Genomic DNA, 25,895 nt, shown 5'->3' with positions numbered 1-25,895 from the left:
TCAGTTACGCTAAGTTGCTTGCAGCAAGTTCCCTTCACAATTGTGACCTCTAACCTTTAAGTCTCTTCTGCTTACAAAACAAGGCACTGCTTTTCATTTTACTATATATGGTGCTACTCATTTTAGGTTAGACAGTGACTTGGATTGTGCATTAGTGCAGGAATGTAGGGAGAGTAAGAACCTCAGCTGTGAGCATGTGGGGCAGGGAGCGGATGGAATGTTTACCTTGACCTGCAACAATGCACCAGCCAGTGCAGATGAGCCAGTGCAGGGAGTGGTGTTATTTGCTATCAGTGTAGACCAGCAGCAAACTACTAGCCTTCTAGAGAAAAAAGGGAAGCAAGGAGGGAATTTGCTTCAATGGGGTATCTGTGAGGCACAAACTCTCCCGGGCCTGCTCCGGGAGTTGCACAGCTTACCTATTATCTCTTGCTCAGAACAGTGCCTAAAGTCATAATGGGGGTAGGGGTGAAACCAAATTAATCGCTGGCACCCCTAGTGGCCAGTGTGCATAAAAGGCCCAAAGGGCCAGCTCCCAGAAGAGACATGGCATTTTGCTGATGGACCTTGGATCTATGGGAAAAGGGGAGACTTGAAGCCTTTGCAGACTGAGGTTCCTCTTTGGCATGCTCTGTCCCCTTGCAGGGGTAACAGATGTATGGGTTATATAGTAAAAACCTGTAACTCTGTTCTGAAAATTAGGTTTCCAACCATCAGGGGGTGAGGTTCTGGAACAGTTGTTGGGGCCAAAAAACTTAATTTGTTTTATGAAAGAGCTGGACAAATGTATAAGTACAAGTGTATGATGGGAGCAGGGTCAATAGCCCCAGGGCTCACTTCTGGTTTATGTCTTATGTTCCTGAAAGCACGTTTCAGGGCTGCAGCCAGCCAACTACAGGGGTCAGGAAGGAATTCACCTCTCGGCCCCAAGTATTCTGAGGGAGTTTGGTCTCCTTCCTCTGAAGCACCAGAGATGGCCATAGCTGGAAATGGGACACTGGACAGGGAGAGACAGCCCTCTGAGGTGGCACTGGGAGCTTGGCTGGCTGGTTCTTGCTCAAGTGCTCAGGGTCTAACTGATATGGGGATGGGAAAGAACTTCCCCCCAGGTCAGATTGGCAGTGACCTGGGCATTTTTTCACCTCCCTCTGCCACGTGTGGGTCATTTGCCAGGATTATTTGGGTGTATCTGACTTAATCCATTTCCTGATATTGCAGGGGCCTTGAGAATTTGTTCACTTCTGTCCCTCCTATTCTCTGCCTGTGGCACATAATAGTCTAGTCTTCTGTGGGCTGTAATACTTTGGTCTAATTTCAGTTGTTGCGTTTAGTGTGTGGGTGGTGAGTAGAGTAGATGGCCTGTGACAAACTGGGAGACCACAGACCTAGTGGTCCCTTTAGCTCTATGACTCTGTGACCCACTTAGATGCTTGGTATGAGGGAGCCAGGGCAGAGAGAGTGCCCTTCCCCAATGTTAAGTTAATAACAGTCTGCTGTTTAAACCATTCCTGTGTCTCTCCTCGTTTTCCTGCATGTCCTGATCAAGAGGGATTTGTGAGAAAGGAGCAAAAGTGAAGAGTCCTTATGGACAGAGCTTAGCGAGATTTCAGTGAGCAAAGTTATTATAAGGATTATTTTTATTTCTGTAGCACTGTCAGAATATGCCGTGCTGTACTAAAAGAACATCCCAACAAGTAGACAGCCCTGCTATGAAGAACTTACAGTCTCAGGATGTGTCTACACATCAAGACAAACCCTGTGGTAACAAGTCTCAGAGCCTGGGTCAACTGACTTGGGCTCATGGGGCTCGTCCTATAGGGCTAAAAATAGCAGTGTAGACATTCAGGCTTGGGCTGGAGCCCAGGCTCTTTGCCAGGTTTCAGAACCTGGGCTCCAGCCTGAGCCCAACATCTACACTGCTATTTTTAGCCCTGCATTGGAAGCCCAAATCAGCTGACCCAGGCCATGAGACTCACTACTGTGGGTCTTTCTTTGTGATGTAGACATACTGTAAAAGACACAGAAATTAATTAATCTCCTACAATAGAGAACAATTATAGAACAGTGTAGAGACCTTGAAGATGGAACGATTCATGGAGCCGGTGGCCTTTTAGATTTTTTGAAAGGAGGCAGCAAGAGTCCTAGCCAGACCTAGGAGGTGGGAACCATGTGGCCAGATATGAAAGAAGCAGCAATGAAGTATGTTTTTCTTTTTTTAGCAACTGGAGCCTCAAGAAGAGGTGGAGCAAATGGGAAGAACTTCATAAGAAGAGGAGCGAGCAGTGGGAGCAGGAGGTTGAAAAAAAATCTAGTTTTCCTCTAGAAGTTATTAGACTTGCTCCATGAAAGGAGTGTGGCCTCTGTGAACCAGGATACTGATCCAACATACAGAGCAACAGGAATTATGGACTGGCCAAAGGAGACAAAGGGTATATTCAGGAGAAAAAGCATGTGTGGAATGTAGAGGGGGGGATGGAGAAGATGGGGTCAGAGAGAGAGAGTTACAGAGAGCTCTGCAAGTGAGTAGACAGGGAATAAAGGGCGGTGGGGGTGGGGAGGGGCAGGGCGGGAAGGGACCAGTGCTGAAATCAAAAAGTGAGGAATAGGTCAAGACAAGAAATTACCAGAGCATGGACTATCATCTTGGCAGAAGGAATGGAAAGGAAGGGATAAATATTGGAAATGCTGTGGAGAAAGACACAGCAGGATTTGGCAATGGCCTGGATATAAGAAAAGTAGGAAAGAAAATAATATACTATACATCATCAACAACAGTTAGGATGTAAGCTGATAGAAAAAATGTTTTAAAAGCATGAAATGGCCAAGAGTTGTCATACTGAGAAATTTTAACAGCCTATCCATGGAAAGGAAAAACTAGGAGGCGGCAATGAAGAATTGGTTTGATCTCAATATGTGCATCAACTAACATAGTTGATATCAGACCTGAAGCCAAATTTAAGAGGCACATCCAAATAAGTGGGTCTAATATACACCTTTTGTCTAGCACCCATGGTATGTAAGTTAGATCACCAGATTCTCATACGCTCACATCCAAATACCAACTTGCATCTTACCATCATCATCTATGAATTTGGTCCACTCAGGGTACAGGAATCTATGCGGGAGTTATTTGCATGCTAAATTCTGAGAGAGAGGGGTATAGAAGAAAAAGCAACTAACAGGAAGGTGTATGGACGTATTAGTTAAAGCAGGACACCATCTATTTTAACTTGTGCTTTTTTTATACCTTCTCTCAGCTCCTTTGTATGTAAGTTACAACAACTTAGTCTTACACTCACTTGCACATTCCCCGCCATCCCCACCCCGTGACTAAAGAGTAACTTATACATCATCTCTGAATTTGGTCTCGGGTCTTAAATAATGAAAACAATTATATAAGATGTTACAGTAGCAGAAACTCTGAAAAGTAGTGATCAGAAGCATATTGGGATTAGAATTAAACTACAATTAAAATGTTCAGTGAAAAGTCATGGGAGTGACTAAAGCTGCCTGTCGTGATGACATAAAGGAAAGAGGTCTGTTGAACAGCTAAGACAGCAGTGAAGTTTAAAGACACTTTCAACCTCCTGGAACACATGGGCTGGTGAAGAAGAAAGATGAAGCGCAGTCAGGACCCCCATTTCCCCACTGCCTGCTGGACCTTTGCAATCGTTCCTCCTTCCCACCAATCCTCTAGCCAGGAAGATGCCAGCAGTAACTTATTCTAGCAGCCTCTGGACAGTGGTGATACCAGACTCCCTCTCCTTCAATTGGTACAGATATTCTTTCCCCTCTATTGATTGGCTGTGTTTCCCCCTCACAAATCTTTTGTTGTCAATCACAATCTTGCTGCCCTCCATATTTCTCCCTACCCTTTCCTTCTTTTCTCTTCTATGTCCCCTCCCTCACAATGTCTGCAATCTCGTTTTAGGTGTTTCTTATTAATTAATCCCTCCTGCCTTTCCTCTTCACCTCACACCTGGCCCATTATACATTTCATATAGGTATGTAAATAAATCTAAAATAAATGCCCACCCCATACAAAGAAAACATAACAAAACCATGGAACTTAAATGAGGTTTGCCAGTCATCACTCTGCTTGCACGGTGCATCCCTTTCCATCCATCTTTTGTCTGTTTAGACCTCAGTTCTGCAACTGATGGCATATGGGTGTCCTGGAGCGCCAATGTGGAGCTCCATTGAAGTCAATGAGGCCTCACACATAAGCAGATGATATTATTAGCAGGACTGAAGCCTCAGATTATAAACTGTTTGGGGCAGGGACTAAAAATAATAGAGTGCAAGTATTTAACAAAAAAGGTAACAAGAGTAAGTGGAATTAAAATAATTATCTGTGATCACTGGGAAGTTATTGAAATACATAACAAGCAAGTATGCCTACAACAGGACAGCTGTGGCCTTGAGGGGCAGGAGAAAATGGCAGTGACTGAGGCCTACATGGAGCTTTATCTTCAATATTGCCACTATAAGTGGAAGGCAACATTCAAAGAACTTAGATATATTTTCTCGGAGAGCAGTGTGAGATGTTCAGAGGCTTTGCCATTGCAACAGAGCAGATAATTAGGCAATTAAAAATATTAAAAGTTGACAGTGCACTAGGCCCAAAGGAATAATATTACAGAAATGTGAAATTAATAACAAGGGTAGTGGGAAGGTCCTTAGCAAAGGTTAAGAAGCATTCACCTAAAGACAAGACAAGATGGAATACCAGAAGATTTGAAGGTGCCTAGTAGACAGGCCTTGCCATAATTAAGCAAGGAACAAGAAAAAGATTCACAACATTGTAGATTGGTGTTTAAACCCACATGTACACATACTCATGAGAGAAAGAAAGAGAGAGATTGATTTTTCCTCCCCCATGGATCCAAGCTTTCCCTCATCAGTTAAAAAAAGCCCCTGGAAGCAATCTCATTCCTCCCACCCTTTCTTCCTAGCTGTCAGGTCCTCTGCTTCCTTCCTTTTCCAGATGGCATAGCCTCTCCCCACTGTGATAGATGCTCTGAAGTCTCCCTCCCAGTAGTTAAAATAACTGGCTCAGTGGGTGTAATTTGCATTAATTCAGCATTCTGCTGGGCCAAATTCAACTCAGGTATAATGGATGGGGAAGAAAGCAAATGGGAATTGTATCCTCTCATGCCAGGGTTTAATTTGGCCATGTAAGTGCTGGGCATGGTGTGAGTCAATGTTAAAGTAGAGAAGCATGTTTTATCTGACACCTTCCGGCTAATTACTTTTCCTGCTATATTACCCCTCCCACTCTGAATATATAAAGTACACTTGCTTCTCAGACCCAATGGAATGTCAAATCAGTGCGAGTTACATCGCATTGGCTCTGACCAAATTACTTATACCTGATGTTCTACTTACTTGACCATTTAAGTTCCAAGTGATTTTGGCCAAGCTGCTTCCCTCATCAACTTTAATGTATGTCATGCTTTCAAATATGGTATTAGCATCAGCCCCTTTCTTTCTGAACTCAATTTGCAACAACTTAGTCATAGAATCGTAGGACCTGAGGGAACCTCAAGCGGTTATCTAGTCCAGTCTCCTGCACTCATGGCAGGACTAAGTATTATCTAGACCATCGTGAAAGTGTTTGTCTAACCTACTCTTAAAAAATCTCCAATGATGGAGATTTCACAACTTCCCTAGGCAATTTGTTCCAGTGCTTAATCACCTTGACAGTTAGGAAGTTTTTCCTAATGTCCAACCTAAACCTCCCTTGCTGCACTGCTATTTAAACCCATTGTTTCTTGTCCTATCCTCAGAGGTTAAGAACAATTCTTCTCCCTCCTCCTTGTCACAAACGTGTTATGTACTTGAAAACTGTTATCATATCCCTTCTCATTCTTCTCTTTTCCAGAATAAACAAAACCATTTTTTTCAATCTTTCTTCAAAGGTCATGTTTTCTAGACCTTTAATCATTTTTGTTGCTCTTCTCTGGACTTTCTCCAATTTGTCCACATCTTTCCTGAAATGTGGTGCCCAGAACTGGACATAATACACCAGCTGAGGTCTAATCAGCACAGAGTAGAGCAGAAGAATTACTTCTCATGTCTTACTTACAACACTCCTGCAGATACATCTTAGAATGATGTTTGCTTTTTTTGCAACAGCGTTACACTGTTGACTTTTATTTAGCTTGTGGTCCACTATGATCCCCAGGTCCCTTTCTGCTGTACACCTTCCTAGGCAGTCATTTCCCATTTTGTATGTGTGCAACTGATTGTTCCTTCCTAAATGGAGTACTTTGGATTTGTCCTTATTGAATTTCATCCTATTTACTTCAAACCATATCTTCAGTTTGTCCAGATCATTCTGAATTATAATCCTATCCTCCAAAGCACTTGCAACCCCTCCCAACTTGGTATCATCCGCAAACTTTATAAGTGTATTCTCTATGCTATTATCTAAATCACTGATAAAGATATTGAACAAAACTGACCCAGAACTGATCCCTGTGGTACCCCGCTCATTAAGTCCTTCCGGCATGACTGTGAACCACTGATAACTACTCTCTGGGAATGGTTTTCCAACAATTTATGCACCCGTCTTATAGTAACTCCATCTAGGTTGCATTTCCCTAGTTTGTTCATTATTCTCAGCTATTGTCAAATATTAATGTGTTCCTCAATTTAACATGGGATTCAATTAAAATCTGTATGTGAACATTTCCACATTTGATTCTGCCATGGAATTTCCAGTTTGAGAGAGAAGCCTCAGGTAAAATCTTCATGATTTGGTCCTATATGTAGTAAAAATAATACACAGAAATACTACTCCCCAAAAATATCACAAACCAAGGAGAGAAGATAGGCAACCATCATACTACCTTACTATATGACTTTACTATTAATTTTTCATAATATTCATATCACTCTTAACATATGTCCCAATATAATAAAGGAGGATTTGGTCCATCTGAAGTTTAAAGTACATATAAACAAGAATATTATGTAATAACATGGTTTGTGTGTGGTGGTAGCTCCAAAACAGCTTGGAAAGCTGCAATTATTGTCAGAAAATAAAATACATCTGGCTTGCCATGTGGATAAAGCTTTAGATTATTAAAACCGAAAAGAGAAAATTCAAAGCTAGAAAAATGTGAGTAGCTGTTCAGCAATCAGTACCATATTTTATTAAGTAATTTAAAGGTTTCTTCAGGGCACTCATGCCAAGGGGAAAGTGACAAAAAGTAGGTTCTCCACACGCTAGTTTTCATCATTTAATAGCTAACTCGTTTCAAAACAGCTTCTCTTTGAACTATTAAAAGGTAATTTATGTACTTCTTTGGAGATCTGAATTATATTCTTTGCAAAAAAGAATATATATAGCACAGGGGAAAAGCATCTGAAAGAAAACAAACTGGCACCCAAAATTACTTAACCCGTTCCTACGATTTTTCTTTAAAAAAAAAAAAAAAAAGTGATGCCTGATCTTGAAGCATTTGACAAGGCTATGATATTAAACCAGAAAGCGGGGTCAGAAATGGCAACTTAGCTTTAACTAAAACATCACTACTTGGAACCACTGTAATAAAATACATTCTCTTTTGCCATCTGTTTTTGCAGCACAAACATCAGAATGTGACCTTTTCCTCATCAGAGGTCATCTTGAATACTAAGGTAGGTCCAACAAGGGAATGAAAGCCTCCACCAGTGCTTGCAACTAACTCTTAAGTTCTGCAACACACGGGTATGAAATGAACTAATTTAATCACAATCAATGTTTTTTCCACTTGATCTCAAATTTTATTTTTTCAATAAAGCAGATATAAAAAGTATATGATTTTCTTTATATATTTAACAAGCTAATATTAAGAATTTTTCATAAATTACTTTATGCATAATTAAGGAATACTCTAGGAAAGTGAAATAATCACACTCAAGGTAATATAGAAACAGAGCCAGACCTTAGCTTTTGCACACTAGTGTTATTCCACTGGAGTCAAAGTCGCTATATCGGTAGACATGAGCTGAGATCTGGCCCACTGGGTTTAGATAAGTGTCTTAAATCTTGAAATATCTATCCTATCATTGCTGTTTTGCTGCTACAATTTTTTATTATTTTTTTTTTGTGGGAGAGAAATTTATATGAAAAAAGGTGACAATGGACTATTGTTTCAGTCAAGTCCTGAGGTTTATGCTGATTTAGCAATACTCCTGGAATGCTCCCTAAGCAATCAGAACCTTTCCACAATATCAAGAATTAATCATTTTATATCAAAAAATTTTCACCCAACATTCTGGTATCATACTCATGCTACGTCAATGCTTAACCAAGTAAGCATATGAAGGGAGACACTCAAATAGCAAGAAACAAGGAAGAAATTCAATTCACATATGTATGAAATTTACACATATGTATGAAATTGTATGAAACCCAGTATAATCTTCTTTAAGTCAAATCTAACCAGCAATGACTCCCAAATTTCTCAAAAGATCACTGAAATCATCACCTGCATGTACAGATGACAGAGAAATGTAAAGCTAGGAAGATTGAGGTAATGCTGGTGGGAAGGTGGAAGTGTTTTGAAAAACTTGCTTCCTTTATTTTCCTTTTATGATGGCATTTTCCATCAGATTATTAAGTCAGTCAGCAGTCTTGGGGCCTTTTGGACCTCCTCATTGCTACTGAATAGCCTTGATGGTGAAAAATGCTCACGTCTGTCAGGGACTAGCCGGAAGATGATTCCACCTACCTGGCCACAGTGATCCATGCATTTATAACCTCCCCTATGATTACTGCGTCTCTTTTCTATGAATCAAGCCATACCTATGAAAATGCTCCAGCTGGTACAAAAACCTGTCTTCTTAGTAACAGGGGTTGTTGTGAACGCATCACCCCGGTGCTCTCTGTGCTGATTCCCCAAATGAATACAAGGTATCTGTCCTGATATTCAAAATCCTCCATTGGATTGGCCCTAGCCACCTGAAAGATTGCTTCCACTTCAGTGACAATAATCTCCACAGCAGCTACATTCCACGGGAACTTAGAACAATGCCAACTAATAGGGAATGCTCATGACTGCAGCAAACAGAACTTTTATGGCAGCTGGGTTTAGACTACAGTACTCTCCTGCAAGAGAGAAGAATTACTGTGGTACTAACCACTTCCAGAACTAAATGAAAAACTATTTCTTGTGTCTAGCTTTCTTGGAATACTTTCTTCATGCACACACAATCCATTCAACAACTTATGCACCCGAACAACAAACAAAATCATGATCAAAACTAATCAAACTGTTTGCCCAGTGGAAACAGATGAATGATTGAAAGACACCTGGGATGGGTTTAAATGGCAGATTGCAAATTTATTAATTATACCTTGGAGAGCGGCACAACATTGTTTTCCATTGTCTACACTAGTTCCAGTGCAGGTTAGAGGAACCAAACCGCTCAGAGTAGACCCTCTTCCCTGTTCTACCCCACTGACTCAATTCAGTTGTGAAACACACTGCATAAGGTGGCGTGGAATGAGAAGGGTCACAAGATTGGGTGGGAGGAACTTTAGTCCTGAAAGACTTCAAGCTCTTTCCTGCCATCCGCAAGGTTCAACTGTACCATCTTGAGTCTCATTTACCTCTGGGAGCTGGGTCTTTTAGCCTTTACCTGCGCTGGACACTGGTCACAAGTTATGACAAGACAGTAACCATAACAGCATTATAGGAACATCAAATCCTATCATTTCTAACCCAACTGTGCCTCCAGGAGGCAGCAAGGAAGGCAAAACCCCCACCGGATTGCATGCCAATTTGGTCCAACAGGAAAAATTCCTTCCTGATCCCTAAAAGAGGTGATTGGTCAGACCTGTAGTATCATAAGCAACACAACCCCTAATCTACAACTAAGGAGAGGGAGGCCTGGATAAGAGGTTTAAAAAAGCCTGGATTTAGTTTAAAATGCGAGAGGAGGGGAGGGCAAACAACACCCAATCAGCTGGCTTCATTCACCTTTGCCTAACCAATGGTTAGAGAATCGAAGACAGGGCGGGACGGCCACCTCCCTACCACATATATGTTTTGGATTTCTTTCATTCCCTGCTGGCCAGTCAAAGGGCCTCCCTCATTAAAGGTTATAAGAGGATATTATCCTACAGTCTGAGAAGGGAGACAGAGTGTAAGATACTGTTATTGTTATCTCTATTTTAAAATACTTAGGAGGCATAATATGATATTATGGTGATTAAGGGCTAGTTGATATATATACAGACAGTATTCTATCTACTGCTACCTGGCAACTAATCTGGACTTTTTTTCCCCCACCAGAGGGATTCAAGCTATGTGTGAAAGATTCATGCTAACAGACCAAAATAAACACAGGGCTGCAAAGTAATTCATGGAAAGTGAGTCTAACCCATCATAAGCTGTAAAAGCTCATCTTGGTTTTGAAGAGTAAAAATGGGAACGAAAACCCTGCGAGATGTGTGTTATAGTTTCAGGTCCTGATTCACATTTATACCGAGACCCCTTTATACTGCTGTGTAAAGGAGCTTCTAACTGTAAATGAGAGCAAAGAACTCAGATTCCAAGAGTTTATATTAGTTATATTTTCCAGTTAAATGATGTCAATGAAAAGGTATATTACCTCAGTGACCACAAAGGAAGGATCAAATATATAAAAAGTGATTGAAGCCACTGGATAAGAATTTTGGTTTTTACACTGTGATACTTTATAGAGAAATAAAATGACATTTATATACAGGTTCTTAGTAAAGTACATTTCCATTTTTCTGAATTTCTACAAAATGATTTGCAATACAATATTATACACACTCATTGTTAAAAGAACATTATCAAGTTTGCAAAGTGAAACACTCAAATATCAGGAAATGCCAGAATTAAGACTACCTGCTCTTGGTTCCAGGGCCAGTCCAGGGCCCAGACCACAGCAACCCAGAGCTACAATTGCAAGGAAAGTCCTATTCAGCCCCAAGCTGGAGCATGCCCAGTTGAAACAGAATTTTTGGGGAATTTATCTGTGAAGCTCTAGCAAGCCTATACTGAGCATGTACAATCTGCAATTTTTTAAAATCTTAGAAACTCGACCAAATTTGGGGGTGGGTTTTCATGGGGACTACAAAAACCATATTGCTGGCACAAAAGCCATCCTCTTGCCAGAGTTCAAATCCTTTTTTCAAAGTATGGAGGCTTCTCAAAGAAAAAGTCACCAGAATTTTGTAACCTGGGCAAAATAACATTTTTTCCTAGCCTTGTTTTTGTAAATGACTGAACCAATTTGGCTGAATTTTTCCAAAAATATTCAGCCGGAGGCAGACACCCAGCATGGATAATTTCAGCCCAAATAGTTAAAAGCTGTTAAAGCTATGAGCAACTTAAAAACAGGGTTTTAATAATGGCACATGTTGTGTGGCCCAGAACAGTGGTTCTCAAACTTTTTTACTGGTGACCCCTTTCACATAGCAAGACTCTGAGTGTGACCACCCTTTCTTATAAATTAAAAACACTTTTTTATATATTTACCATTTTAAATGCTGGAGACAAAGCGGGGTTTTGGGTGGAGGCAGACAGCTCGCGACCCCCCCCCTGTAATAACCTTGTGACTCCCCCCCGAGAACCCCTGGCGTAGAAGAAACCATTTGAGATTGATTACTCAGGCAGAATTCTCTTATTGCATCTTACTTACTGTTCATTCTAAGTCAACACTGTGTTTTCCAATGGGGGACAAAGGAGAAGTTACAAAAACAGATTTCCCACATGACATAATATCAAATACAGAGCATAGCTTGTGCTACACTGCATAGAAAGCTGATTTATTTTGGAAAAACAAGTTTTTTCCAAGATTTTCCAAATAATTCAAAATCAATTTAAATCAAGATCAATTTCAAGGTGCTGAACACACTCAACTTCCATTAAGGATCCTAAGCACCACATGAGAAGGTGCTCTGTGCCTGGCAGGATTGGGCCTTAAATTATCTGCTTGTTTCCATTTGTAACCGGAAGCTTTTTAATTTAAAAACTTTTTAAAAAGGATATGTACATATTTTAATTTCTAGTAATTTTAAAATTATTACTCGGCAGATGGCTACTTTCATAAACCATATCCTCATTTAGGATTAACATCTTGCTCATAAAGCAGCATTTCTAATTTGCAATGAAAGGTCAGCATGAAATATGGCAATTGTGAAATCCTTAAGACTATGACATTTCAGAACATTCACTGGTATAAAAGCACTTACCATAGCCTGACAAATCCAGCGGTGATATGGAAGAAATTAGAGAGAGTATTAATAATTAGGGAGATTTACTACATGAAAGCTGTCAAACAATGATATGTACATTGATCAGTGTCAAAGCAGCTGAGCAGCAAGCATTTCTAGTTATTTCCACATTTCTGAAGGATTCACAGATAATCATATTGACACACGTAAAAATACTTAATGGCATTCTTTCATTCCTCATCTGATATTTCATAATTCATTTTTTCCTGTTTGTGGGCACATAAGTGACATTTATGCATACAGTTATTTACAACAGTAGTAAAAAAGACAGGTATTAGTTCAACCACCACATTACTAAGAGATACAGTCATTTCTGAGCTGGCAGTAATAACTTTCACTAGGAACATTTTTAAAGAGCTCTGCAGCTACCATCTAATATTCAATTAAAAAAAGATGAATCAGGTTTTTGATGATATAGTAGAAGCACCATGTTTTTGTAGAGCTTAGTTATTTTCAACAGTCTCTGTATTTTCAAATAGCATATTCATTCTGAGGCTGATTCTCCAGGGTACTGGGTTTCTCAGACAGGATGCTAAGCCCTCTCTCAACTTACAAAGACTTCAGTGGTTTTGATAGTGGTCAGGATCTCACAGAATGTACTCAGTGCCTTTTCAGAGCCTCTGTACCTCACTGGCAATGTCATCTATCAAACTTGACATTTTTGCTATATATTTATTCTTTTAGGGCAATATTTTCATACCTGGTTAGTTAAAGAAAGAAGTAATGGCTGGAATTTTTAAACCTAGGCAATTATAGTCCATATTTAGGTACCCAAGTTGAAATAATCTTCAAAGTTGCTGAGCATCTGCAGCTCTCCTTGATTTTGGTGAGATTTATGAGTACTGAGCACTTCTGAAAAGCAGGCCACATACATTTAAATGCCTAAATATGGACTTCAGGTACCCAGATTTGAAAATTTGGGCCATTACTTTCTATTCTCTAGAGACTCATTCTCCAGACTACAAAATTGGGTCCACAGTTTCTTCAATTAGTATTAATGCAGTCACCAGCATTATAATAAACAGTAATTTACAAATCAAGAGTCCTGAGAGTTTTTTAATTTGGCAGAAAGGAGCAAATAATTCTCACTTTATTGTGGATCTGAAAAATTTCGCTTTCTCTCACGTGAATTTCAATACTGTATATTAAATTTTCCTGATTTCAATAAATCAAAATTTTAATTTACTGAAATGTTTCATAAATTTCTTTAGTAAATAATTCATGGTTTGTGGTGCTAGCCAATACATATGTTAGGCATGGGGTGCACCACATTAATGTTCTAATATATCCAGCATATGGGCAATTATGTTAACACTTTTACTCACTTATGCTTCCCAAAAGGAGGGTACGTATGTCTCCTTTTTGTATTGTACTGCTTTGTTTTTATGCAATAAATTTGGCTACACTTGGTTATTTGGTCTCTTAAATGTTTTTAATAATGAACCATAAGTGTAGTCAATCAATTGGCTATATATTTTAATCAACAGTGGATTGTCCACAATATGTCATTAGCATTATTCTTCATTAAAAGGTAAAGTAATTCTGCTTTAAAAGAAACCATCCTTGTGACATCTGAGATAGTGCAGTAATTTCCCAGTATAGAAAATAACTGTGGTATCTGAAGTAATACAATGGGGTAACTTGGTTAAGGTTAACCTTTTAATAACTACTGTTAAACCCATTTATTTCAGCAGATGCCACTCGTTTATGCAACTTGAGTAATTGTTCATGAGGCTCTTCAAGGAAACTGGAATAGCAATTAATATTGTTCAGAGCTGAAAGATTTCTAGTTAACCTCAACTAGACTGAAACTCAGCATAAATCAGAGGTCACAGAATTTAAATTCCTTCCCCCTTGCTGGAATGATTTTTTGCCTAGATTACTATGCCCTACAAGGGTTGCTAAGGTAACAGATCCCAACATGTTATAACAAAACAACAGATAAATCTTTAAATCATTTTAAATTTAGGGTTTTAAAATCTCTGTTTTTCCTCTTCAATTGCACAGTAAGTCAAACAAATCAGTATCCCAAGCACCGAGAAAAGTTGTGCTCATTAGCTAATTTGGCATTATGTTGAATAGTTTATTACCCGTATGGTACACACAGACACACACTCAGGTATTATCGATTCTATTAATAATTTCAGCTGAAATCAAATGTAGATATTAAGTGAAATATAATCATATTTAGTAGCGCATAATTACCACGTCTTACTTTCGTCTAGATCCATCTTCCTAGACAGTGTTTTCCATACAACAGTTTTCCACACAAACGCATGAAAGAGCTAGAGATAATTTTCAAATGAATCAATAGTTTCTTGGTATCAAAGGTTACTCACCACATCTCGAACGATGGGAAAACTTTTCTTTCTACGCAGGTCTGGCATGCTGTCAATTCCATACAGTCCACGGCCAGGCCTTAAGAGAACATAAAAGAGAGGGGGAAAAAAGGTTTGAGTTTAGGAGTTTGCATCTTTAAGGAGGAAATTGTTGATTTACCATATTCCCTGCTACAATATGACTAATTTGTATATATATAACACCAACAGACCCCAGTTGCCGGTGGGCGGGATTGAACCTGGGACCTCTAGAGTTCAGTGCATGAGTTAAAAGCCAATGGCTTGTTAGCTAAGGCTATAGAGCAGACTCATTTTATCTCTTTCTCTAAGTGGTCTCAGTGCCACTAGATGGAACAGAACACCACACCCAGGAGGTGTGTGGGTTACACATAGTTAAACGCAAAATTAACATTCTAATGGCTGACAGAAGCAGTAATTTTTCAAAATTATGAAAAATAAAGTTCTAGTGATCAGAGGCATGGGCTTGATCTCTTCCTAGCTCTCCCTTTGAGAAGCTGGATACATTAAGCAAACCAATTAACTTCTCTGCCCCAGTTTACCCAGTTGTATGGCAGGTCTCATAATAGTTCACCACAACACAGAATGTGGGAAGGCTTAATCAATTATATTTGTAAATATGTGGGGCTTTGAGAGCCTACATACCAAATGATATTTAAATGCAGGCTGTTGTCATTCATATAAAGAATTCTTAGTATATGCAATAAAAATCTTTTGATGTGTTAGCATGGGACTGCAGAAAACACAATATCTAATGCAGTAAATAATTCCAACTGTAACTTTTTAATGTTGATTTATTGGCTGTATCATTAGTATTTGGAGTGTTTTCTTATGCTCAGTCTGATTTCTCTATTCACACAAACATTTAAACCACACACACACGTATATCAGAATGTACCTTAAAAACCTTACAGGACAAGCCCAAGGCCACTTCATGCACACAGTACAAAACTGGTGTGTGTGTAGTACACATAAATAATACAAACTGAGTCATATCCTGCCCAAGTAGGTAAAAGCAATACAAAGATCAGCAGAAGGGTACATTTTCCTTGAGGTTGTTCTACTGTAGGGAGGGTTGGCAGGGTTTGTCCCATGGAAGGAAATGACTTGAGATACCCAGAGGAGTTGGGCAAATATATTTTGCCTAGAGGCCTAGTGCTTCCCCAAAATACTCCTTTGGTCCCAGTTTCCCCCGGCTTGGCACTGCCTCAAACCTGAGAGACAGAGAGAGAGAGAGAGAGGAAAAAGCCACCTTTGTTCTTCGCAGGGTGAGGGACCGATTTTATAGTCCACTCACAGGACTGACAGACCCAATTTTATTTTGATATGTCAAAAATTCTTGGGTGAAAATGAAGCGCCACTAAAGTCAATAGGAGAACTTCCATTGATTTCAATAGGATCAGGATTTCACCCCCTAATGCCATTGATCATAAGGTTATCTTGACATGATGAATGCAGACTGCCTGGTATGGGTCTCAAGGATTCCCATTCTTATTTGACTGAAACATGGTTTGGGGTATTCCCCCCTGTATCTCACATTGTATAGCTCAAAGTTCTATTCTATCACCCTCCAATTCAACAGGCTTCTGGAACAAACACAGCAGTATGTGAATGTCATTCATTTCTGAGTCTCATATGAATCAGACTCAGAGTGCAGTGTCTTTGCCTTCCTGGAGTCTGCCTGATATTGGGACTTGGATGAGCACAAATTAGATTAAACTTAACATGGCTAAGAAGGAGTGAGGGACAGGCATTGATGGTAAAGTTAGGTCAATTTCATCCATGTCATTGAGAGGGTTTTTCAAATATTTGTTCAATAATTTTGTCATTTTTCAGGTGCCATTGGATTTTCTACTTCTTCTGGAACCTCAGGTGGCTTTTTTCTATGTTGGTCTAACCAGGTATTTGTGCTCACTCTGGATTTCCTTCACTAACGCAAGTAGAAGCTATTGAGAATTGTTATGAGAGTCATGTCTGAGGTATAAATTTGGATAGAAAAATATTTGTGCTGACTTGTCAGGCAAACTAGGCCAAAGCCAGACATGAATTTTGTCTCTTTTAGTGACCCAAGTATTGAATATATTTGCTTACAGCTGCCGTTGCATAAGACAAAGGGGATGTTTTGACCACAGGATGTGCTTAGATTGAAGGATAACAGATACACAAAAATGAGCTGCCAAAGGGAAATTAGAGAAAAACAGGAAAGTCGGCAAAAGATCCTAGGCAAAGCAAAGGATAAAAGTGGCCTGGTTAAGCATTCTTCATTAGTGCATGATCAGTGGCAACAAACCAAGTAGAAAAGAGAAATAACAACATGAAAATAGTGAGGACAGCAAAAGTTACTCCAATTGAAGTTTATGCATCTATATGGAGAATTGCTCAAGATATGTAATACTCATAATACTTAACGGTGATTGGAAGAGAATTAATGAAAATGTAATTTGGATGTGTATAAAATGTAAGGGGCAATCAAACTACCATAGGAGAAATCAATCATGACCTGCCTATGTGCCAGGAGAAGTCACTATCTTTTTCGGTATGTCTTTCATTTCTTACTTTAATAGTAATTGTAATCACAAGGCAAGCTTTTCATTAAAAAAAAAAAAGGTTAGAAATTAATAAACCAGGACTGAGTGTGTGGCATTCTCACCCAACAAAGCCACAATCAAGCCTCTGTAAAACAGGGTGGATTTGTAACCCATGCTGAAATGAAGTGTAGCTCAAGAGAATGGGCAGGTGCCCAGAATGACAAATTAATTCTGTGTTGTTTCTAAAAATAACAAATTAATTTGAAATTATTGTAAACTTAAAATAAAGTGGGTCTATAATCTTGTGTAACAGGATTGCTTTGTTCTGAAACCTCATCAAGGTGAATGGACTTGGAGACCAATAATTTTTGTTAAGAAAGGAACATGTAAGTTGCTCAAGTCTGGGGGATGGGAACGGTCCTTTCCTGGTAAAGTCTAAGTTTTCACCTGAACTTGAATAAAAGATCTAAGAATGGTAACAGACATTTATGCCTTTAGACTAATCATTCACCCAAGTACTATTCAAACTTCTTTCCTTTTAACTGGTCTGAAAATATGCCAGATTAGTATACTGCACTCCTACAACACAGAACACATCATGCAATGCCTAGGTAATACTAAAAATCAAATAATATGATTCCCTAACAGGGAAGTACTGCTCTGGCCATGGGTGGATTTATTTTTGTGTGCTTAGTTTTATTAATGTACAATGAATTTCTGGTTATAGATATGGATATGGAATACTCAAGATTTGCATGCCCTGCCAGCACAAGCCCCACTGCTTCTGAACCCATGTATCCTATTATGAGAAAGAGCTTCTTCAGCTTCTTCTAGTGAACATTTTATTAAATATTGTGCTAAGTATTTTAGACTCATAGATTTTAAGGTCAGAAGGGACCATTATGATCATCTAGTCTGACCTCCTGCACAACGCAGGCCACAGAATCTTACCCACCCACTCCTATAATAAATGCCTAACCCATGTCTGAGCTATTAAAGTCCTCAAATCATGGTTTAAAGACTTCAAGGGGAAAAAATAAGTTCAGTTGGACTTTTGGATGAATGGGAGAAATGCATCCTATTTAACCTTTGACAAATGATTTAACCCATTGAAATCTTGCCTGGTGCACAGTAAGGATGCTTACATGTTTAGACAGACTATTGTGTTACATGAAATATACCAGTGGGCCATACTCATGAACTTTAGCTATATAACAACTATCTCCAGTGCACTGACTGGATTAATAATGTTAATGTTATACACAGATAAGTATATACAGTGTTGACAAGAACAGGACCAATGCTTCATTTCTGCAAGCATGGAGACTACTTTATTAACTCTTCATCCTTCAGCACATGACCATCATTTGAGCTCTCTGTTCTTCTGTAACTGTGCATCTTCCCTCAGCATCACCTGGATAGCTTCTGTACAACTATAGGAATACATGTACACAACTACTTCTCTCTCTTCTGCTTGGAGTTGTAAAACTCAGCTAGGATGAGGGTAACAGTAATAAGATCACATGGCTTACATAGGTTTACCATATGAGTGGCTTCATATGGTAATCACACACATTTCTTTTCAAATTGTCCTTTAAAAACTCCCTATCAAGCCATATGCTTCTATGCTCCCTTAATATTTTCCTCTTCTGCCTCTGGAGAAGATGATCTCACTGTCTATTAGTGTCTTCTACACAGACTATCCCCAGTTGCCCCTCTCCCTACCATTGTTCACACCTTTAAAAAAATATAAATTAGCCATTCAACTCCATTGGATGATGGCCGGCTCCCTCTGCATAAATCCCTTTCCCCCAGGGCTGTCTGCTCCACACTGGGCTTCGAGGGCTCAGGGACAGGAAGACACTTCCACATACACTGCTGCTGTCCAGAGCTCAGGGAGGAGTCCCTCCATGTGCCAGGTTCAAGAGAGCTGAAGGCCTATTGTTCAGTAATTCAGCATACATTCCAATGTTCTGCTGGGACCTTTCCATTACCTAATCCCTTTTCTCCACACCTTCCCCCACTCCAGTCACTCTTCCAACTCCACCAAGCAGTCACAGAGTCAAGAACTTCTGAGAGGGACTAAAGCAGCTAGGGTCACACACACACTAAAATCCAGGCTGCATGGGGAAGGGACCAGGGGAGCTAAACTAGATCCCATTTATTCCCCCTTCCCCTGGTGCACAAGGCAACTGTCAAAATTGGTGCTAATTCTTTATTCTTTGGAGGATGCTGAAATCTTCTTAAGAAGCCATTCCTGCATGGGAATTCTATGGAGAGCTCACCAAAGCTGTCAGATAATAAAGCTCAAAAGTCAGATGGTTGTTGTACAGTTGGATCTGTTGACACAGAGAAACATCCCATAGAGAAAAAAGATAATCTCCCCTCCCACCTAGTAGTAGTACATAAAGATACTTTGAGCATCATTCTTTACAAGGTAACAGACATTCAGCTCTTAGGTAACAGGCTAAGGGCCAGGCTATAAAATCATTTCACCCCTGTAAATCCGAATAATTTCATTTACTTCAGTGACGACAATTTGGATTTGCACTGGTATAAATGAGATTAATATCTGGCCCTAAAAATCTAAGTGTCTTATCCAAAGCATAATGAAATCAATGAGAATCTTCTCGAAGACTTCAACAGGTTTGGGATCAGATCCTAACCGGTAGCTCATCCAGCTCTAACTACTTTAATATTCCAATCTGTAAATTTTTGTTTTTAGGGAAAGGCCCCTTAAAGATATCTCACTGCAAGTTTTATTTTCTTCTTCAACTCTTTCATATGGCTCTAAAAAGTGACATGATGAAAGTCTAATGCAAACCCCTCATAATTTATGGATATCGATGCTTCTTAGAAGCTCTGATTATTAATAGTTTCTTTCCTTTTTCCCCCCATTATTTTTTTTAAAAAAGCTGATGCTTCCCCTTCACTTGAAATTGAAAGGCAAGACAAAATAGACAAGGCTTTCAAGATACCCGGAGAGTGAATCTGATTTTCAGGCATAAGACACTTTAGGTCTCCTCTAGCACTGATATTCATCAGGGAAATCCTCTTTGACAATTAAACTTCGCTCCTTTCTTGCAAGGAAGAGAACAAACCATGAAAGTATACGTGATGTGGTTTGGTTCATAACATAGTTCTGAAATGAAGGTGAATTCAAGCTGTTTCTTTTACGATTTTCTTATTTAGAACTGTACACAAACCAAATCTGTAGGATTCAGTGGTCTGATTTTGCAGGGGCTGGAGTTCCGCCCCAAACCTTCAGTGTTTAATGCCACTCAGCAACTCATAAGAGGCCCCTGATACCTTGCAGGATTGAACCATAGGTGAGCGCACAGAATAAAGTGAAAGGTATCATTGAAGCTTTTCAAAATGCAGTTTTCTCAGGAGAAAGCTTAATAAAGATTTGTGAACTCCGGGAGTTTCGTGAGCCAAGAATGCTGGCAGGCTTACCTCCTGTGTGCTGCCTTTAAGCTCTGAGGCTTATTATTTAGTTCAATGGAGAAGGTCTTGCAGGAAGTTTCCATAACTCATACATTATCAATCAGCAATACACAATGGATGTGTGGCAAATGCTCTGATTATATAATCATTTCACATCCTAGATGATATCTCAGGTTAATTAGTGTTTTAAGGGATGTGACCTGCTTCTTCCTGTAAGGTACCAGTTACTGAAGCGGAAACTTGGAGAAATCATCCAGAATATTTACGCATTCAGAAAATAAATTAGAATTGTTTAGCTAAAAGACAAGTGTTAGCTTATGGTGTGATCACCTTAGCTCATTGCCAAACCAATATTCTGCAAATGCTTAAATGTAGTATTGGGGGTTTAAAAAACAGTTTGACATTTCACTTTTAATACATACTGATCAAACTCAACTGCAAGTATATTCAAAGTAACTAAATAGGATTTTTGGAGGGGCATTCCCTAGTTATCCTCCCTCTCTAGCTTCCAGATTAAACATGCCTACTTTCCATATCAAGATAATTTTCTATCTCCTGTAACTTCAAATTCAATATGGAACTTCAAAATCCATCAACAATAATAAAGAGTCTAGAATGAAAACCTAGCTCAATGATTTTGTTGATTCATGAACCAGGACAGAATCTAGCACACTGTCCTACAGCTGTTCTGGTTGTGCTCTAATAACACAATACCAAAGTACTTGTTTTTGCATTAAAGTAACCAAACATGACTTCAGGGTACCTATGGTGCTGATAGTTGAATTAGGAGGAGATAGTTTTGCCCTTACTTTTCTGATTATCTTCCAAGGTAAATCATGGTTACAATTACCAATTCCAGGGGCAAGAAATGAGCTTCAGATACACGGTTTCATCTCTTTCTCTGGTGTATTAATGTGAATGTCCAGTTTCCCAGTTGTTCAAGTACAGAACAAGCTGTAAAGAGGAGTCAGCCAGAGACTCCATTGGTAGGGGCTGAAGCCGCCAAAGCAGGAAACTTTGGTCATTTGGAGAACTGTCTACACTTTGACTGGATTTTCTATGCCCTGTGCTGATAGGCTGTTTGCTCCAAATCTCCCCCTCCCATACAGTCTCTTCATCTCAATGTACCTCCTCTTACCCCTTTCTCCCCATCGCCCTCACCTGCCCTTTTTCTCCCATTGCTTTAGCTTATCCCCTCCTAACTCCCCCCATATATATAAACCAATTCTGGAACTAACATGACATTGCTGCCATCACACACGTTACTGTACTTGTGTGTTATACCCTTTCCCCCACCCAGTATCAGTCAGGTCTATTTAGAGTGTAAGCTCTTCAGAGGCCAGGAACCGTCTTTTGTTGTGTGTTTGTACAACACCCAGCATAATGGTGTCCTGGTCCACAACAAATAATACAAACAAACAAACAAACAGTGGGTAAACACTGCCTTTAACAGCTGTAAGCTTGATCGAATTGTGATTACCCACACAGCTGTTGGCTCATGGAAACCTTATGGCCTACTAGGTTTTGCAGCCACAAATGCAAGTTGTGATTGTGAGAGATATCTTGCCGTCTCCTCTCCAGCAATACTTGTTTAGCTACATCACATTATCCCTTTTCTCAAATACCAGAGATTGCATGGAGTATGAATGGGGAATCCCAAAGCACCACAATGCAAGGACTTGTTCTTCCCTAGCCAACTGAATGTCAGCAAGCTGAAAGGAGCCTGCATGCCCCCACGATAGTTAAAGGGAATAAAACAAAGCTGTGATCAAGAGGAGAGAGAGGCATTTCTCACAGAGTCCCAGTGACCGTAGAGAAAAAGTCACCACAACACCAAGCTGTCTTTCCCCCTGTAAAACCATGACGCATCTGAGGAGATTTAATGCAGCCAGAAGGAAAAATCTTGGAAGTCAAGAATGGAAATAAGAACACCAGCAGCCGCATATATGGAGTCTCAAATTGTGGCTGTGTTTAGCTCTGCTGTTTTCTTTTCCAGTGTCTGTGGCAGGCCAAGCTTTCTCTGAATAGGTCAGCCAGCGGTGGAGGGTATTTTCAGCTCAGTTGGGCCTAGGGCCCTTTTAGGGAGATCTTCTTGGTATCTAAATAGGCCAGGCCAGGACTACATACAATGATTTGCATATGCAAGATTATTAAAACCAGAAAGTGTTTACTGCTCTCTTGTCATTTGGGTAACTGTTATTTGTATTGCCAAATTTATTTCTCACATTACAGTTTGGGTGAATTGGAAGTTGCCCAACTTGGTTTGTTCTTCCTATAATTATGTTTATAATTTTGTTGTTTTTCTCTTTGTAAACGCTTGGCTCTGAACACAACCACCGGCCATGCCTCCTGGCAAGATGGCTATCACCTCTTTCCCCATCTATCCCACTTGCATGGCTTCTGACACTTCCATGGCACCTGTAAAGTACAGGAATGTATCAGAGTGCATCCCACCAGTTAAAATAAAACGTTAACACCTGACTCAGGTAAAAGCAAGCCTAAACACATAATTGTAAATGGACTAAAAGTAATCTATGGTGGTCACCCATAAACTTTTGATCATTTGCTTTAGCTAAATAGACAAGTTTACCTTAATATTTGTGGCATTACCTGAACTTCCCTATACTAACAGAAGTAAAGTTATCCAAGAGATAATCTAAATGACAATCATTTTTAAGGATGCTTGCAACATGATCCTTATCCATCAGAGAAAAATGAGACAATAGATGAAAGATCTTGCCATTAGCAAGAATAGACAAAACAATTTAACACTGAGATATTAAGGAAACGTCAAAAGTCACTTGGACATAGGATAAAGCATACCCCTGAAAGCCATGCAGGAAAAAAAATTATCTGAAAATAAGAGGGAGCAATGTTACAATTCTTTTGGAAACTGGTCATCTTTACACCTCTTGCTCTCTCAGATGATAAAATGCTACTTAACAATACATTCTACTAAATTTAACAATACAGAAATGAAACTGATTGTATAAGACTTCTAAACATTGCAATATCAGCCCAGGAAATGCTGTCATATTATATTCTAATACTGAACATTTGGACTTGGAAAATCTTGATAGTTTCATGTTACCTGCTCCTATCTGCCCTCCTCACCCCCATTTCCATCTTTTCTACTTCACCTATCTTAATGCATATTGTCATAAATCAAGACTGTACACTCCTTAAGGCAGGGACAATTTCTCCATGTCTATAGATGACTAGTACAATATCTGATAGGGGCCTCTAAGCCTATGGGAACACACATAAATAATAAAATAATACAAACTTTACTCACACACTTTACTCATTTGAAAATTATCTCTAGCTCTTTCATGTGAATAATACAAACTTTACTCACACACTTGCAACAGTTAACATGAGTCATTCAGAAACATGATGATATTTATATATTTTCAAATAAGAAGAATCATTATTTTGACCAGACTTGTGATGTACCTAGGTTTTTAAGATCTGGCTATTCCTGTATTTCTCTACATTTGTTTCTATTGTAAAAAGTATGTGTATTGTGTCACAAAGATCCAATATTTCTAAGGTCTCTAGTGAGTTCTATTAAACATTTCTGATGTAATTCACTATTTTTCTATACCAGTGGTTCTCAAACTTTCTTGCACCATGACTCCCTTTTTTACAACAGAAATTACTACACGAATCCCAGAGGGGGGACTGAAGACCGAGCCCGTCCAAGCTCTGCCACCCTGGGCAGGGGGGCCAAAGCTGAAGCTGGGTGGTGGGGCTTGGGCTTCAGACTTGCTTGGGCCCAGGGCCAATGCCAGCCTGTTTTTAATATTTCGCTACATCGGACTACAGTTTATGGCAGACTTTGTGAAAATGAACGAGTTGATTGTATGGTTATATTTCTACAGTATAATGAACCTTGATGATTTATAGTCCATGCTGTGAATAACTGGTGGCCCTTTAGTGTTTAAATGATGCCATTTAATATGCTAATTGGTAAATGTCACCTTTTAAAGAACGTTGACATTCATCCTTCTTCCACAGGATGATAGAACCTAGGTGATAGTTTGTTAATGGAGCCCTAAGTAAACACTTTTTAAAGAGAACTTTTTTATCTTTACTAAAATGAGAGTTAAAGCTGTGACTTACAAGTGAATCGTGAAGGTCACACATTAAATGGAAGAGGCAATATTTATAATATTCCAGATTTCTCTGAATTTCCTTTTAACTTCCTAGTATCAAGTGGAAATGAATCACTGTTCATTCAGTGGCACTTAATCAAAGCAAGCAAAAATATACATGCTTCTTGTATTCTCCCTCCACTCACCCCTCCCCACCCCCCCAAAAACCCCTGCGTATTTTCTTCCTTCTCAGAAAAGCAAACCTGTTCTTGACCCTTTGTTTTGCAAAGGTCCTGAAAGCTTTCTTGGCTTATGTTTTGCATAGTAGCTCCACTTATTTTTAATCCTTTTTACAAGTAGCAAATCTGAAGATGGAAAAAAGAAATAAAACAAGCTACAGTCCTAGATTTGGGAATTTGCCAATTCTGATCCAAAGTCCTCCTAAACAAATATGGCCAAATCCTCAATTTGTCTCTTCATTAATAAAAGGGTTCAAAGTCGCCAGAGATAATTCAGAAGATACAGCTTCAAATCATAAAGACTAAAGATTCCAAAGCTTAATTTAAATGCTTGGGGGTGGTAATGACATTTGTGAGAGGCATTCACATAGGTTCTAACTGCATTAAATCAGGGGCGGGGGGAGGGAAACACCTGAGGTCTTATTTTATGATTTGGACTAAAACACCTATTTCATCCAGACAGGAAAAGACCAGCAATGGAATATCAAACAAGCACAGCTAGATTTTTAAAATAGTGCTTAGCCCACACTATGGGGTAGGGAAGTCACTCCTCAGAATGGAGGAGAGTATATAAACTGCTGAGCAGGGCAAGCATGTGCACTCCAGTTCTGATGGCCAGTCGGCAGGGTAGCGGAAGCCATTGCTCTTCCCACTACATGCTTCTTGCAAGGAGCACTTCAGAACCAGCTATTCACGCGTTCAAGAAGAGGGGCTGAAATTTTGGTCAGCCTTTCTGTAAACTCTATGGAGGTTAGCCACTATCTAGTCTGGAGTCAGCAATGTACTGTAATTATTTTTGAACACTGCTGTATCTTTCCAATAGGACAGAGTAAATAGTTCATTTCAAAGCAAAAGCTGCATCTTAACAGCACTGTCTCTCTGCCTTATTAACCAATGAAATAATATCAAAACATGTACCATATAATTCCTGATTCTTGTGTGGGAAGAGTATGTATTTCCATAGT

General features: G+C 39.4%; 1 protein-coding gene across 1 annotated transcript in view; it reads right to left on the bottom strand.

Moving 5' to 3' along the window:
- Positions 1–25,895, bottom strand: part of UNC13C (unc-13 homolog C) — a 382,852-nt gene that overhangs the window by 282,189 nt on the left and 74,768 nt on the right. Inside the window, exons 4-5 of the mRNA XM_039492380.1 lie at positions 14,602–14,680; positions 12,221–12,226 (exon numbers count right to left, since the gene is read on the bottom strand). Coding sequence (XP_039348314.1) covers positions 12,221–12,226; positions 14,602–14,680 — 85 coding nt within the window. The remainder of the gene's footprint in view (positions 1–12,220; positions 12,227–14,601; positions 14,681–25,895) is intronic.

This window comes from Mauremys reevesii, linkage group 10 (assembly GCF_016161935.1).
Source record: "Mauremys reevesii isolate NIE-2019 linkage group 10, ASM1616193v1, whole genome shotgun sequence".
NCBI lineage: Eukaryota > Metazoa > Chordata > Testudines > Geoemydidae > Mauremys > Mauremys reevesii.
This window is presented reverse-complemented; position numbering and strand designations above follow the sequence as displayed.